The 15,626-nt window shown below is 56.0% G+C and overlaps 1 protein-coding gene across 4 annotated transcripts in view; it reads left to right on the top strand.

Annotated features, from left to right (window-relative positions):
• SORCS2 (sortilin related VPS10 domain containing receptor 2) overlaps positions 1–15,626 on the top strand; it is a 545,837-nt gene that overhangs the window by 455,195 nt on the left and 75,016 nt on the right. For all 4 annotated transcript variants that reach the window (XM_025386534.1, XM_025386535.1, XM_025386533.1 and 1 more), the window contains exons 5-7: positions 3,570–3,643; positions 11,081–11,145; positions 14,200–14,318. In XM_025386534.1, coding sequence (XP_025242319.1) covers positions 3,570–3,643; positions 11,081–11,145; positions 14,200–14,318 — 258 coding nt within the window. The remainder of the gene's footprint in view (positions 1–3,569; positions 3,644–11,080; positions 11,146–14,199; positions 14,319–15,626) is intronic.

The following is a 15,626-nucleotide window of genomic DNA, read 5'->3' as shown; positions in this document are numbered from 1 at the left end:
GTCAGACTGGCTCCAGGAGGCCCCTCTGCCATCCCATTCATCTCCTCCGGAGTGAGCAGAGGCCTTTCCCAGTTGCTGTGCCAGGCCCCTGTTGACTCCAGCAGGGATGGCACTGTGCCCAAGAGGCCACAGAAGAGACCCAGAAACAGCGAATGAGACACAGGGTTTATTGGAGGAAGTTACATGCAGGGACAGTCTGGTGGCAGTGGGCTGGACAGGACAGCTGCTCCTGTTTGTAAGAAGTCTCAGTTTATGTAGCTTTTTCCCTCCGCACCCTCCCCCTAGCAACCTCCACCCAACCCAGAACAGAGGACCTCGACCCCCGCAGGGCCTCCATTCCAAGGGATGGGCCAGGGCCTGTTCCTCATGGGTAAGGGCTGAGTCTTGGGGTTGGCCACTCCCGGATTCCTTAGCTGGGAACTCGGAAGGCACATTCTTCTTAGGCCATGGGATCACTCTCAGGGCGTGCTTCGGTGACGGCTGTCACGTGCCTCTGCCATACACCAGGGAGGGAAGCTCTTGCTGCCTGCTTAAAACCCTTCTCTAACTCCCCAGCCCTAAGGGATGAAGTCAGAGCTCTGTCCCCTCCCCCAGCATCAGCCCAGCCTGCTGGTGACACTGGCCTTGGCACCATGGGGGGCTGGCACCCGAAGCCAGCCCCACTGTGTGCTCAGCATCTCCGGCTGCAGGGCCTGTGTTTGATTGTTCCCTCCTCCTGGAATGGCCTCTGGCTTCCTTCTGCTGCCGAAACCCCCACACCCCTCAGATGCTGGCCTGATGCCAGATGCTGGCCTTCAGTGGGGGAAGAAACCAGGGGCCCATCCAGAGCTTCCACCGGGGGAACTGAACACAGGAGGCACTGGAAGGGCTGGAGCAGCACGCAAGGAAGGCAGGTCCACCAGGAGTGGCTGCACACACAGCAGCTGCCACCCCAGGCTGCAGGGCCCAAGTGCCCAGGTGGCCCGGGCACAGTCACAGCTCCTGACCCCTGAGCCCCTGCCTGTCCTGCTGGACCCGTCCCGGCTCTCCTGTGTCAGATGACACGTAGGACCCTGCCTCCTCTTGGCCGCCGGAGTGTGGCAGCTGCCTATGGCGCCCATCATGGTCATGGGCAGCTACACACCCAGCACCACCGCCTCGGAGAGCACCCCTGCTCGCTGAGCTCCAGGGGAGGGAGAAAAGGAAGATCCTTTCCCACCCATCTCAAGGTTCATGGCTGAGGCCTCCATTGCAAAAGACAGGAGCCAGACAGAAGCACAACACATTCATGTAATTTACGTCTCCTGTGACATGGGAGTGTTCAAAATGAAGACCCAAAGAGACGGGAAGTTCGTGCTTTATGCTTAGGTTTGATGGACAGGGGCTGGTCCTGGAGAAGTGCAATGGGAGGGAAAGGGGTGTGATCAGATGAGGGGCAGCGGGGAAGGGAGTGGGGCTTAGCAAAGCTGTGTGTCCAGCGTCTTCTCAGCGTCCTGGTGCGGCATTCCTTCCCTGGGCCTCGAGCAGGACACCTGTCACATGAGGGTCTTCCGGGAGAGGGTGGGAGAAGGTCGGGGGATGCCCTTCCTCGGTTTAGGGGCTGTTTCAGGGAAGAAAGTGGGTGGAACGGAGAATAGGCTTCCTGCTTCTGCTGTTTTCTCAGTTTCCAAGATGCCACATTTGGGGTAGCATTTCCAGCACCCATAGCCAGTTTCTCCTATGGAGAATGGAGCTATGAAGTCCCACCCCCCTGGCATGGTGGGGCTTGGTGTGGCCAAGAGGAGCGCCCTGATAGAGATGTCCTCGCCAGCCCACAGGCCGCTGTGCCGGAGAGCTGGCTTCCCCCTGCCAGAGCAGATCTCGGCTCCCTCCAGGACTGTCTCTTCCATGAAGGAGGGGGAGGCCCTTTCCCAAGGGCCATCATGGAAAGGGGAGGAGCTCTGGGCCTTGCCTGTGGCCCTGGCAACTTCACCTGGCATTTCCAAAACTCACAGCTTGATCAAGGTCCTGTCTCTACCTGAGATCCCCAGGCCAGAGCCCTGGCTGTGAACCCGAGGACCAGCTGGCTCCTTCCCTTCTCCCCAGGCCTGGGGCACTGACCCGAGAACCCCCTGACTCCATTCACTCCTCCCAGGCCTGGGACACTGACCCGAGGACCCCCTGACTCCATTCACTCCTCCCAGGCCTGGGACACTGACCCGAGGATGCCCCTGTCCCTGCTCACTCCTCCCAGGTCTAGGAGTAGGCTCCCTGAGTATCCCTGGCCCTGTCCACTCCTCCCAGGTCTAGGGCACAGACCTGAGTACCCCTGGCCCCATTCACTCCTCCCAGGTTCCAGGGAACAGATCCAAGGACCTTCTCACCCTCTCTGCTCTGCTCACCCTCAGAGGACCTGTCAAGCTGCCTGCACAGGCCTCTCTCAAGCCCTGTCCTCCTCTCCATCCTCCCGCCGCCCCCAGCTGGGCCCAGGCCTGGCCTCCTCAGGGCTCCCTGCCTCCACCCACAGCCTCTGGTGTGGGCTCTCTGAAACACTGTCTGGCCACGGAGCCCCTGAGCGCCTCATCTTATCCAGTCTTGGCCGGTGGTTTTGGGCAGGGCCAGCTGTGTCATTTGCGGGGTGCAGTGCAAAGTGAAAAATGTTGACAATCAGGTAAAGTGCTTTTCCTTTCTTCTGTGCTCTCTCTCTCTGGGCCTGTCACCATATTCTTTATGAGCCATTTAACATGGTGCTCCCCGGCTCACAGGGACACCCTCCTAGGCCCTCAGGGCTAACCTCAAGACAGTGCTCAGGGCGCCCACCCCTGCCCCTTCCTGGGCCCAGGCCTGGCCCTGGCACTCACCAGGGACAAGGTCCGTGGTGGTCACTGTGTGGAGATAGGACCATGGGCACAGGCAGCTGAGAACCCATCCCGAGGGCACAGGGCTGGAGAGGAAGCCCAGGCCATCAGCGCTACACACGCTCTGTTGCCCCCTCAGCCTTCACTTCCAAAGCTCCAATTAAAGACACAATTATTAAGAAGTTCAGGTTGGCGGCTGCAGAGAATTAAGCCCCAGGTGTGGGGCCCTTCTGAGCAAGGTCCCTGGGCTGTGGCACTGGTCACACGCTGTGAGGCCGGCCCTGGTATCAGGCCCCAGCCCACCTGCACCTGCACTGACCCCTGCAGCAGATGCCACACCCCTGCCCGGGGCCACTACTGTGTCCTGTTCTGCCGTCCGTTCACAGCTCCAGCCCTGGCAACACGTGGCTCCTTCCTCCCAAACGCTCTTCCTCGCATCCTCACACAGGATTATAAAGTCCCTCCCAGCTTCGAGGCTCAGACGCACCTCCTCCGTGAGACCCCTCTGGATTTCATCCTGGGGAGCCTCATCTCCCGGCTCCTGCCCGCTGGACTGGGGACAGGAATGGTTCCTCCTGGAGGCAGTGGGGTTTGGTCTGCACCCCAACATGAGCACAGCGCCTCCGCGTGTCCGCTGGACAAGGCTGACTTCTCCTGGGGGATGCACTGTGTCAGGGACATCTCCGTCTCTCAGAAGCAGCTGATTCCTGACGTCCTGACCAAGTTTTTGTTTCTCCTTTTTCTGCCCTAAAGCTCTACGTGTCATCTGACTTGGGGAAAAAGTGGACACTTCTGCAAGAGCGAGTGACCAAAGACCACGTGTTCTGGTGAGAGCACTGCCCCACCCCGAACCCGTGGGGCCCGCAGCTGCGCTGAGAGCACTTCCCCCAAATCCTTGGGAGCCCCACAGGGGCCCGCAGTTCCCTTTCCTCCTCTGGACCCTCCCTAGCCCGGGACTGGGTCCCCACCATCCACTGCCTCTTTCTGCAGCCCCATACCCTCCTCCTCCCAGGGGACCCCCCTAGTCATTCTTCCTGCTCTGCAGCGGGTGGTATCAGAAATGGTAGAGTCCAGGGGTTGGTGTCCTTCAGGCCACGTTTTTACTCACGAACCAGCTATGTGGCCCTGTGCCACTGCTGTTCCCTCCCCGAGCCTCACAGCCTCCCCAGGGGAGAGAGGTGCTGACATACACATGTCCCCGGCCTACCACTCTATGCTCCCCACCCAACCCCAGGCCCCAACTCAGCCCCTGACTAACAGACCCCGTGGGTGCTGACCCAGCCTGCCTTGGCCCTGCTCTCCTGTTTATCCACGCCTGGGCTCCCCTCCCATTGCTCAACCTGTCACCCTTCCTGGCGCCTGCTGGGTGCCAATGAGCAGGATGAGTTTGGGGTCATACCCCAGACAAGCCCCCACCCTGGGGAGCCAGACCAGAGAAAGGAGACTCCCATCCCAGGCAAAGGACCACTGGGGCCTCTGAGTTCAGACGGTGGGTACTGGCCTCTCGAGTGCATCCTCAGAGGAGCCTCTCAGTGTGCCACCTGGGCAGCACCCCAGCCTCACTGCACGGGGGGCACTCGGCTTTCCTTGAGAAACGTCTGTGGGATGTGTCCATGAGGGCTGCGGAAGAGGAGGGCTTGCCCGAGGTTCGCAGGCGGCAGCGCGGGGCCAGGAGCCAGTGCGGCTGCTCAGAGCTCAAGCTTGTGCCTCTCCTGCTGGGGCCACGGCCCATCCTTCTGGTCACACTGCCTTTCCAGACGCACACTGCTCCTGCATGTGCTGATTCCACGGCATCCCTCTTTCTTGTGTGTGTACACACACACACACACACACACACACACACACAGTGCTAGCCTTTCTCTTATCCCACGTGTGGAACAGACCATTGCACAGGCTCCTGCGCAGGCCACAGCCCGGTCTGTCCAACAGAAAAACACATGGAAAGGGCTTCGTACCTGTCCCGAGGGCACAGGGCTGGAGACGGAACCCAGGCTATCAGCCCTATATATGCTCTCTTGCCTCTCAGCCTTCCCTTCCAAAGCTCCAATTAAAGACAAAATTATTAAGAAGTTCAAGTTGCTGACTGCAGAGTGGGCAAGGGCCGTCTGTAATGTCACACAGACTGTGGCATCCTGGCCACCCCACAGGCTGAAAGAAGGCTTTTTCCTCTGGAATGCCGACTGCTGGTGTACACGCCGTTGGCTCATGGGGAGAGGCGACGGCTGTCTGTCTGCGGGCTCCCCACAGGAGGGCCCGGTTCTTCCCTTGGAAACCAGAGCACCGCCATCCATCACTGGCCTTGTCATTGCTGTCAACTGTCAGGAGCCAGAGCTGCCCTGCGGTGGGACGCCTGGGCCTAAGCACTCACAGAGGTGGGGAGCAGAGCCAGGAGGGGGACTTCGGAGCCGGGTCGCTCTGGGGAATGGGCAGAGCTCTGTTCACTCCTAGGCCAGGCCGAGTTCATGGACAGCTCTCCATCCAGAGAAAGTCACCGACGCACAGCGCCCAGAGGGAAACTGGCGATAATTCAAACGTGTTATTATCTCAGGCAAATCAAATTGTTTCCTCCCCCAAGTTTCCCTGCTGTTATTCGAGGGAATCCCAGCAGACACTGGCCACTATGGCCCGGGATCTCTCCTGGAGCGTGGTGACAGTGGTGGGGATGCCCCCCTCCCCTTGTAAGCAGTGAATAATGCTGTTTTGGACAGCATTTCCAAGGAGCTCTTTGTCCTTGAACTGACAGCGGGAACTGCCAAAGCCCCGTGTTCTGTCTGAGCTCAGCCTCATTAACGTTTTGCGAGGCTATACAGCAAGCTCATTAGAGGGGCCTGCAAGCGGGAGGGAGCAGCTCCAGGTGCCCTGATACCTGCTGCCTCCTAAGTAGGGCCTCGGGCGCCTCCTCCCCACCACCGAACCTGCCCTCAGTCTCTCCACGCCCCAGAACAGAATCATAACAGCAGCTGCCCCGCAGCCACCCTGCTTTGAATACTGAGTGTCCCCTGTTCAGCGCATGGAGGCTCTGAACGCACCGTTCCACGGCATCCCCACAGCAGCCCGTGAGGGTCCCCCTCATGTCACAGGGAAGAACTGAGGCTCGGGCATGCATCTAGGTCTCATGTCACAGCGGGGAAGTGAGGCTCGGATAGGCTCGGGCCCACATTCTAGGTCCTGCTGCCCCCAAGCTGCAGCCCTGAGCCTCGGTCCACCTCTGGCTGTGGCCTGTGGCCCTTACCCACTCTACTGGGTGGTCTGGCCGCCTGGGCTTCACCGGGTGTTCCTGCATCTGCCTCCTTGCTCAGCCCCACACTCACCCAGGGGAAGCCTCAGCTTCCCTCTCCGTTAGCTCCAGGGCCTGGCCCTGGTGCAGGGCACAGGGGTGGCAGGGCCTCTGTCCATAGAAGGAAGAGGTGGAGGTCTCCCCACTACAGCCGTGGTTATCACACCTTTCAGGGCTTAACAGAACTATTTGCGCTGGAGCTGCCCTCAGCACAAATGGGGTGAAAGTCAGTTCCCACCTCCCCCAAAACACTCACTCTCTGAGGACTGCCTGCCCCAGGCCATCTCACAGGCCTGCCGCTTCTAAGCAGTGGAGACCTTGACAAGCAAGAAGGCCTGTGTGTCAGGCTCGCCATTTCCTGCGGGGAGTGGGGCTCTATCTGAGATGTTACAAGTGCAGAATCTAAGAGAGTCTTCAAAACCCATGACTGAAGGGCCTGGAGCAGGGACCAGGCCTCAAGCCACCTGTACACCAGTGTCTAGCCCAGGGCCTTCGCCAGTACACTGAGAAATGGCTGTGGGAAGTGCTCAGAGCAAAGACTAAAGGAACAAACATGGTAAATGAATGAATTTATAGGGTGAGTGACTGAGGAAATGAGTGAGTAAATGACTGAGTGAGTGATGAGTTAGTGAGGTAATGAATGAATGAGTGAATGAGTAATAACTGAGTGAGTAAATGAATGAGTAAATAACTGAGTGTGAGTGAGGGAATGAATGAGTGAGTGAGTGATGAGTTAGTGAAGTAATAAATGAGTGAGTGAAAAATGAGTGAGTAGGTGAGAGAATGAATGAATGAGTGAATGAGTAAATAAATGAGTAAATAGCTGAGTGTGTGACTGAGAGAATGAAAGAGTGAATGAATGAGTGAGCGAGTGACTGAATGAGTGAATGAATGAGTGAGTGAATGAGTGGGTGGGTGCATGAGTGAGTCACTGAATGAGTGAGTGAGTGAATGAGTGACTGAGTGAGTAATTAGTGAATGAGTGACTGAGTGAGTCTGTGATTGAGTGAATGAGTGAGTGGCTGAGTGAGTGAGTCTGTGATTGGGTGAGTGAATGAGTGAGTGGCTGAGTGAGTGAGTCTGTGATTGGGTGAGTGAATGAGTGAATGAGTGAGTGACTCAGTGAGTGACTGAGTGAGTAGGTGAGTGAATGAGTGAGTGACTGAGTGGGTGAGTGACTGAGTGAGTGAATGAGTGAGTGGGTGAGTGAGTGCGTCTGTGACTGAGTAGTTAAATGAATGAGTCTGTGACTGAGTGAGTGAATGTGACTGAGTGAATGAGTGAGTCTGTGATTGAGTGAGTGAATGAGTGAGTGGGTGAGTGAGTGAATGAGTGAGTGAGTGAGCAGGTGAGTGAGTGAGTCTATGATTGGGTGAGTGAGTGAATGACTGAGTGAATGAGTGAGTGGGTGAGTGAGTGAATGAGTGAGTGGGTGAGTGAATGAGTCTGTGACTGAGTGAGTGAATGAGTGAGTCTGTGATTGAGCAAATGAGTGACTGAGTGAGTGAGTGAATGAGTGAATGAGTGAGTGGGTGAGTGAGTGAGTCTGTGACTGAGTGGTTAAATGAGTGAGTCTGTGACTGAGTAAGTGAATGAGTGACTGAGTGAGTGAGTGAGTGAATGAGTGAGTCTGTGATTGAGTGAGTGAGTGAATGAGTGAGTGAGTGAGTGAATGAGTGAGTGAGTGAATGAGTGAGTCTGTGATTGAGTGAGTGAGTGAATGAGTGAGTGGGTGACTGAGCGAGTCTGTGATTGAGTGACTGAATGAGTAAGCGACTGAATGAGTGAGCGGGTGAGTGAGTGAGTCTATGATTGGGTGAGTGAATGACTGAATGAGTGAGTGGGTGAGTGAGTGAGTCTATGATTGGGTGAGTGAATGACTGAATGAGTGAGCAGGTGAGTGAGTGAGTCTGTGATTGGGTGAGTGGGTGAGTGAATGAGTGAGGGCAGAGGGAGCCTGTGCCCCAGGTGTCATTGCCCTGCTTCACAGATGATGGATGATGAGGCTAAAATTCCATATTGCTGGTGGAGGGTCTGCTGCTGAAGGGAACAATGCCTGTCTGTATTCAGGAGAGAGCAATGTCAGGCCTGAGACCTCCTTTCCAAGGAGCTTACAAACGGTCTATTCACAAAAGCCGAAATCAACACTCCACCTTGAAAGGGAGATCTCTTTACCTAGGGTCAGAATGATTGATGCTGGTGCCCCTGTGTTTGAAATCTCAAGAGACTATGGGGGAGTCCTAGCTGGCTCCCGCCACATGGCACATCTGTGGGGTCTGTACCATTCAAACCCATTTATGGATGTCCCCTGTCCACCTGGGGCCACTTGGGTGGACCTGGTCCCTGGAGAAGGTTAAGCAAATGGGGATCCTGGTGCCAGGCAGGTTGGGAGGAAGTTTGGGAAGCAAATGGGGCCAAGTCTGGGTGGGAAACTGTCAGTGATGGGGAGAGGCCATGGGGGGACTGGGCACTCTGCCTGAGACATCTCCACGACTTGCAGGCCAGTTATAGGGGTGCTCCTGCCCCCAGCGCTGAGTGGCCACTGACACCAGGAAGTGACTTCCTCATCTTGAGGCTCAGTTTGCTCTTGGGCAAAGGGTCCATGAGAGGGACTGGTGTGGTAAATGGGTAAGCGACTGTAACAGTCATATTAGTTGGAATGTATGTGATAACAAACATGACCAGCCGCCAAATCCAGGAGATCCCAGGGAGTCTTGCTTCGCAGAAGGCTAAAGCAGGTGGCAGTTTTTAGTGTGAAGAAAGTGGCAGGTAGATGACAGTTCAGTGGGCACATGGAGATGGTGAAATCTGGGAGATGGGATGTGATGCTTGGTTTGAGAAACCCTGGACCAGATCCTCACTAAGGTTCCTTTCATTTAAAAAAAAAAAAAAAAAAATCTGCACTCCCCTCCTGGAAGTCAGGCATATGCTGGATGTGACACCAAAATTGGACCCCATCCCTGCCTTCCCTGGAGGACCAGTCTGTGGAGCTGTGACCGTGGGACATGTCTTCTGTCCCTTCTCAGGCCTCATGCCAGGTGCTTCATAGGCTTGGCCCCTCACAGAAGCCCTGTGAGCCAGGTGGTGAATGGATGGCTGGATGTCCCTCAAAGGCGAGGCTTTCAGACTTGCCAACCCGGAGCAGCAGCCTTTGCCCTGGCTCTTCAGCACTGAGAGGACAAGTACTGTATAAATTCAAGGCAGAATTGCTGCCAGAGTAATTACCGGAACAGCCAGGGGAGAGTGTCCAAGAGGGCAAGTGAGGCTCTCCACCTCCAACCAGTCCCATGCAGGTGGACAGTCTGTGACAGCACAGGGGAAGGCCTTGGACAAAGGGGCCAGGGCAGGTGTAGACTCCAGCTGACACCCTGGACTGAGGGTGGGGCAACTGTACTCCTCCTCCCCACCACTATCCCTTCACTGCATTATTTCATGCACCGTGCTGTGTAAAGCCAGGAAGCAACCTGTGTGATGAAAAGATGTTGCTTTGGGAGTGGCAGCACCTGGGTAGTGGATCTGGCTCTGCTAGCTGTATGAGCTTTGATCTGTTTTCACCTGTCTGGGCCTTGGTTTCCTCATCTGTAAAATGGGTATAACCAAACCATTTGCGATCATTCAAGGTAAGTGAGATGAGGCAACTACGGCACCTAGGACATTCCCTGTACCTGAGCACCTGCCACTAAATGGAGCTATTAAATGAGTTCAAGTGACATGCTGTGTGCAGCACAGACTCAGGACCTGGCTTTTGCCTCTAAAGACAGAAGCTTCCTCCCTCCCCTCCCACCCAGTTAAAGACTTCACCCAGCAGGGCAGTGAAATGGGGAGAGGAGTCAGGCAGGGATGGGTTGTGGGTGGATTGAGGGTGGAGTAGGAGAACCACAGCCCCAGCCTGAGTGTCCTGACCCAGGAGCTCACAGGGCAACCGCAGTGTCTCCTTTATCTCTGTCCCCAGGGCCTGTAGCAGGCCTTGTACACAGTAGGTTTGTCCCACCAGGCTCTTAGAGATGTCTATGGAACTCAGCCACTTGGGAAAACTCCCGCATTTCCATCACGGCTTCTCTGAAGCTGGGACCACCTCCAAAGGAGGCAGAGTCCCATAACAGGTGGGACATCTGGACTCGTGGCATTAGGAGAAGGCCTTAGTTGTGAGCAGGGCAGTGTGTGGGGTCTGAGGAGAGCATGCATTTTGGGATCAAGCAGACCTGGGCAGGAGCCTGGGACTGCCCTGGTCTGAGCCATGTTGCCTCAGGCAAGTCAGAGGCCCGTCCTGGTCCTGGTGGGGTCACCTATGAGTGCAGATGAAGGCACCTGCCTCACAACGCATGGTCCAGGCCCGTGTGTGGGGACAGCCTGGTGCAAACTGTCAAGTGACAGGGTAGGGAGTGCATTCCTCTCGCTGGAGCCTTTGCCCCCTCATGAAAGGATTCAGGCCAGTCCCTGGAGGCAGCACTAGGGGAGAGCCGATGGCTGAGAGAAGAATCTTCCCAAGGGCACACTTGACCAGGTCATGGGAAGCAGGAGACGGAGCAACAGCTCAGGTGAGCCTGGCTTGAATCCCAGGTCAGCCCTTACCACTGGGATTCAAGCCAGGCTTCTCTGAGCCACAATTTCCATATTTATAAAATTCGGATAGGATGGGAGTCCCAGGCCTACCTACCTCCTGCAGTCATTTTAGATGATCAAAATAAAACAAAACAAACAAAAATGAAAAAGCAATGTGAAGATCTTTTATGAAGGAGAAAGTCTTTTACAAACACTTCCATGACAGGAAGAAACCCAACCCCCTCAGCTCATGCAAGGAAGACACAGAGATTCCAAGCATCCCAGGAGCAGGTGGGGTCCCGGGGAGGTGGTGCTCTCCGGACCCAAACAGCAAGTGTGGCTTCAGAACCAGGGAGGCCACATGGCTGCATGGGGTGTGGGGAGCCACTGGGGGATGGGCACAGTGACTCCATTCCCAACCCCAGTCTCGGCTCTTCTTTTCCAGGGCTGTGTCTGGGGTGGACGCTGACCCTGACTTGGTCCACATGGAAGCCCAGGACCTCGGTGGAGGTAAGCCGGGCAGTGCACGGGCACCAGGTATCCCTGAGTCACCTCGCGCCCGACACAGCTCGGCAGCGCCTGTGTTCAGTCGCTCGTCCCCAGTGGCTGGCCCTACACAGCCGGCCTCACTGCGTCTCGATGTGGCATGATTTTAAATGTGCTTGTTTTCCAGCTGGGGATGAATGGAAGTCAAGGAGCTCCACTCCAGTGGAAAAGTCTATTAAGAGGGCGATTTATTCTGGCTCCTGAGCATTGAGTGTTTCCCACTCACTCAGCCCGCGACCCCCGGCATGCGCAAAGTGTGGAGGTCGGGGGCAGGGGTGGGGGTACGGGCCTGCCCACCTGGACCCAGCCAACTTCCTGCCCAGGGCCGTGCATGCTGTGTGACAGACAGGAGGGTGCTCTGAGGAGGGCAGAGCAGCTGAGTCCCCGCAGAGACATCCTCCATCCTCTGTGCAGGGTCACCTGAGCCAGGGTGTGTCACCATCAGAACAGAAATGCAGGCGTCAGCTCTCAGTCCGGCTGCTGGCCAACCTCAGGGCCCGAGGCCAGTCACCCCAGTCTCCTGGCCTGTGAAATGGATAGTGATATGAAATAAGTGAATGCAGAGTTCTCAACACGGGGTCATCACGACCAAGCTTTCGGGGGCAGGGTCAGCTGCTGGGCGTGGTCCCCATGGCTAAGCTTTCAGGGGCAGGGTCAGTTGCTAGGCATGGCCCTCACCCCTCCCCACCCCCACCCTGCCACACTCAGGCAGGCGGGGCCAGTACCATTACTGTTCTGTGTTGATAACCAGGACAACACAGCTCAGAGGCAGTCCAGGTTTGCCTGGGGTCACAAGGTCCTGGCTGGTGCACCTCTCTCCACCCCTACTGGGAATGCTTCTTCCTTTTGGAATTTCTTACCTTTGACCTCACACACTCTGCCAGCCACCTCTGCTGGGTTCCATCATCCCAGCTCTGCACACTCTCCAGGACCTGGAGCTCCTTGAGTACCAGTTGGGGCTACTGATCACCTGTGTCCCCAGTAAGGCTGCTGAATGAATAAACCAGATGCCAGGGTTGCCCCTGAGTAGTCCACTGGGCAGCCCACTGGGCAAAATGTTGCAAAATAACGTGCTACAGAGAGAAAGACTCACTGCCCGCATCACACCACATTGTCAGGGTTAGCTGTCTGCCCTTTCCAGAGCTTCCGCTGGCCCTGGATCATAAGCACCCACTGTTCACAGCTCTTTTCAACTCCATGTTCACCAATTTCATCTAGGTGGCTCCTGCATGCCCATGTGGGAGTGTTTATACCACAGAAATTGGCAAGCACTATCATCAGGGCTACTATACCCAGCACACAACCCGTCAGCCTGAGAGCTGGCCCTGGTTTGTTGTGTTGGCTCTAGGCCTGGAACACTGAGAGCCTGACCATGGTGGGATGGATGAATGAGTGAGTGAGTGAGGGAATGAATGAAAGAACAGGTAAGTGAGTGAGTGAGTGAAGGGAGGAGCGAGTGAGTGAATAGGTAAGTGAGTGAGGAATGATTGAGTGAGTGAGTGAATGAGTGATTGAGTGAGTGGCTGAATAAGTGAGTGAGTAATTAGAATGAATGAGTGAGTGAGCAGGTGAACGAATGAGTGAGTGGGTGAATGAGTGAGCGAGTGAATGAGTGAGTAAGTGAGCAGGTGAATAAGTGAGTGAGTGAATGAGTGAGTGAGTGAATGAGTTAGTAAATGAGTGAAGGAGTGATTGAGTGAGTGAATGAGTGATCGAGTTAGTGAATGAGTGAGTGATCGAGTGAGTGAATGAGTGAGTGAGCAAGTGAGTGAGTAAGCGAGTGAATGAGTGAGTGAGTAAGCGGGTGAATGAGTGAGTGAGCGGGTGAATGAGTGAGTGAATGAGTGAGTGAGTAGGTGAATGAGTGAGCGAGTGAATGAGTGAGTGAGTGAGTGGGTGAATGAGTGAGTGAGCGGGTGAATGAGTGAGTGAATGAGTGAGTGAGTGAGTAGGTGAATGAGTGAGTGGGTGAATGAGTGAGTGAGTAGGTGAATGAGTGAACGAGTGAATGAGTGAGTGAGTGAGTGAATGAGTGAGTGAGTAGATTGTCAACTGAGCATGCCCCTGAGCTAGTCATTTCACTGCATCTCTAGCTGTAGGAAGTTCAGTGTTGAGCGCAGGGCACACCAGGCAGTTTCAAGGGAACATGGGCGTGGCTCAGGAGGGCTTGGCAGTGGCCTGGCACTGCTGCCCACGTACCCTCTGTGTACACTGCCTTCTGCCTCCTTGGAACAGCCTGAACAGGTAGGCCTACCCCATTGTTCAGTGCAGAAACCTGAGGCTGAGCTTAGGGGTAGGCCTTTCTGGTTCCTAAACCCTTTCCCTGAACCATTCTCCATGCTGCCGATCACCCAGGGCCAGAGTCAGGAGGAGGAGGAAGAGGTAGAGGAGGAGGGGGAGGAAGACGGAGAGGAGGAGGAGGAGGTGCCCTTCCCTTGGTCCCTTTGGATAAATCTTGCTCCTGGCTCACAAGCTGGAACACAGAGCTTCCTGAGGCCTCCAGGCTCCAGCCCCTCCACATAAATTTGCCCTGGGGAAACAGAAGGACTTAAAATCAGCAGCTCCCTGGCAAAGCATGCATTCAGTATTGCTCAACCATAAACATGTGGAAAAGGGTAGAAGCATTTGCTTAAAATTTTGAGAAAAAGAACCCTTGAGCGCCACCTGCCCTCACCCCTGCTCAGGTGTGAGAGACCGGGAGGGTGTGGGGGCCGTGCATGTCTGGGCGTGGTGAGGTGCCCACCGTCAGCTGTGCTGACCCCTCCTGCAGGAGATGGCAGGCTCCAGAGTAGCACGAACACCTTCCTGAGGGTTGAAGGAGCTCATGTCAGAGTGCAGGTGGCCCACAGTCCAGGATGACACCCTCGGCCGCAGGTGTCATCGCCGTGGCCTTTAGAATTCAACCCACGAAGCCACACCGCAGTGGTACTGGAGGAGGATGGAGCCCAGCACATGTCTCGGGCTGTCTCTGGCTCCGGCTGGAGTCTGACTGCCTGGGCCGGCGCCTCTCTCCTGTAGGTTTTCAGTACGTCACCTGCCCGATCCACAACTGCTCCGAGAAGCTGCAGGCAGCCCCGTTCGCAGGCCCCATTGACCATGGGTCTCTGACCGTGCAGGACGATTACATCTTCTTTAAGGTAAGGTTGCTTCCGGAACTTTGGGAAATTGGCAATAGGCGACGTGGCGGATGAGCCGCCCGCTGCCAAAATGGAATCGCTCAGAAAAGAGGCAATAAAATGGGTATTTCTCTTTCAAGTGCTACTTTGCAGGTCACGGTTTCTGACCGTAGCTGTGGCTACAGGCATCCACAGAAGCCCCACAAACCCAGCACTGGGGCTCAGGGACATGGAGGCTCCACCTCCCTTCTGGCCACCATGAACCTCCCAGCCACTCAGGGTCCCCAAACCTAAGCCCATTTAGCCCCATTTGGCTTTATCAGCGACTTTGGAACTGACCAGGACTGCTTCTGGTCCCGGCTCTTGGCCGCCAGGCACCGGCTATCCACAGCCCTGTGACCAGGACCCTGCTGCCTGTGCCCTCAGGTCACAAGTGGGCCCACCCTCAGCAGCCACGTGGTCCGAGCTAATTCAGAAACTCTAGCACACAACCAATCCATCCAGCTTTTCTTCACCTTCATGGATGCGGAACTCAGCATCCCTGAAACAGCCTAGCCCTCTGCTGAGTAGCCCCAGTCACTGGCCTGTTTCTTCTGGCCCTGAGACAGAATCTGCTTCGTCGAACTCCCATCCACTGGGTCCGTTCTGCCCTCTGGGATCCTGCAAAACAAGTCCAAAGTTTCCCCAAAGAAAGCATCTTGAGGGCAGCTGCTGGGTGCCCTCTCCCCAGAAGGCCCTCCGTGCTCCCCAGCCACCTCCTTGCCCTGTCTCAGCCACCCTTGATCACCCCAGCTCCCCACTCTACACTCTGTGCCAAGGGCCACCATGGACTTAGGTGCCAGGGCAGGCATGGGCATCCCAGCCCCCACCGTTAAAGCAGGCCAGACAAGAGGCTTCTGCCACCACCAGCACTGACCTTCAGCCCTGCCCCGTCTCCACTGCTGTCTGCTGAGCCCAGCCCCTGGCTTTTGATCCTCAGTCTGTGCGTTTGCTCACATTGTTCCCTGTGCTGTGCCTCGCTTCTCCGCGGGCTGATTCCTGCTCCTTCTCGAAGACTCAATCATGCACTTCCTCCTCCAGGAAGTCTTCTGCCTCCACTTCAGGCTCACTGGTGCCTCCTCTGAGGACCCCCAGCCCTGTGCCTTCCTCCGTCACAGCGCAGGCCCCACTGTGTCATTCCGTACCATTTACTCCTTTTGTCCCTACACCTAACTCAGGCAAGCCGAGGCTGGGTTCTAGGTCTGAACCCACCACCTGCTTTCCCAGCACCTAGCATTACATTTCTGTGGATGTTCACTAAGTACTAGAGCAAAGACAGTGCCAGCTCTC

The sequence above is a fragment of the Theropithecus gelada genome, chromosome 5, assembly GCF_003255815.1.
Source record: "Theropithecus gelada isolate Dixy chromosome 5, Tgel_1.0, whole genome shotgun sequence".
NCBI lineage: Eukaryota > Metazoa > Chordata > Mammalia > Primates > Cercopithecidae > Theropithecus > Theropithecus gelada.
This window is presented reverse-complemented; position numbering and strand designations above follow the sequence as displayed.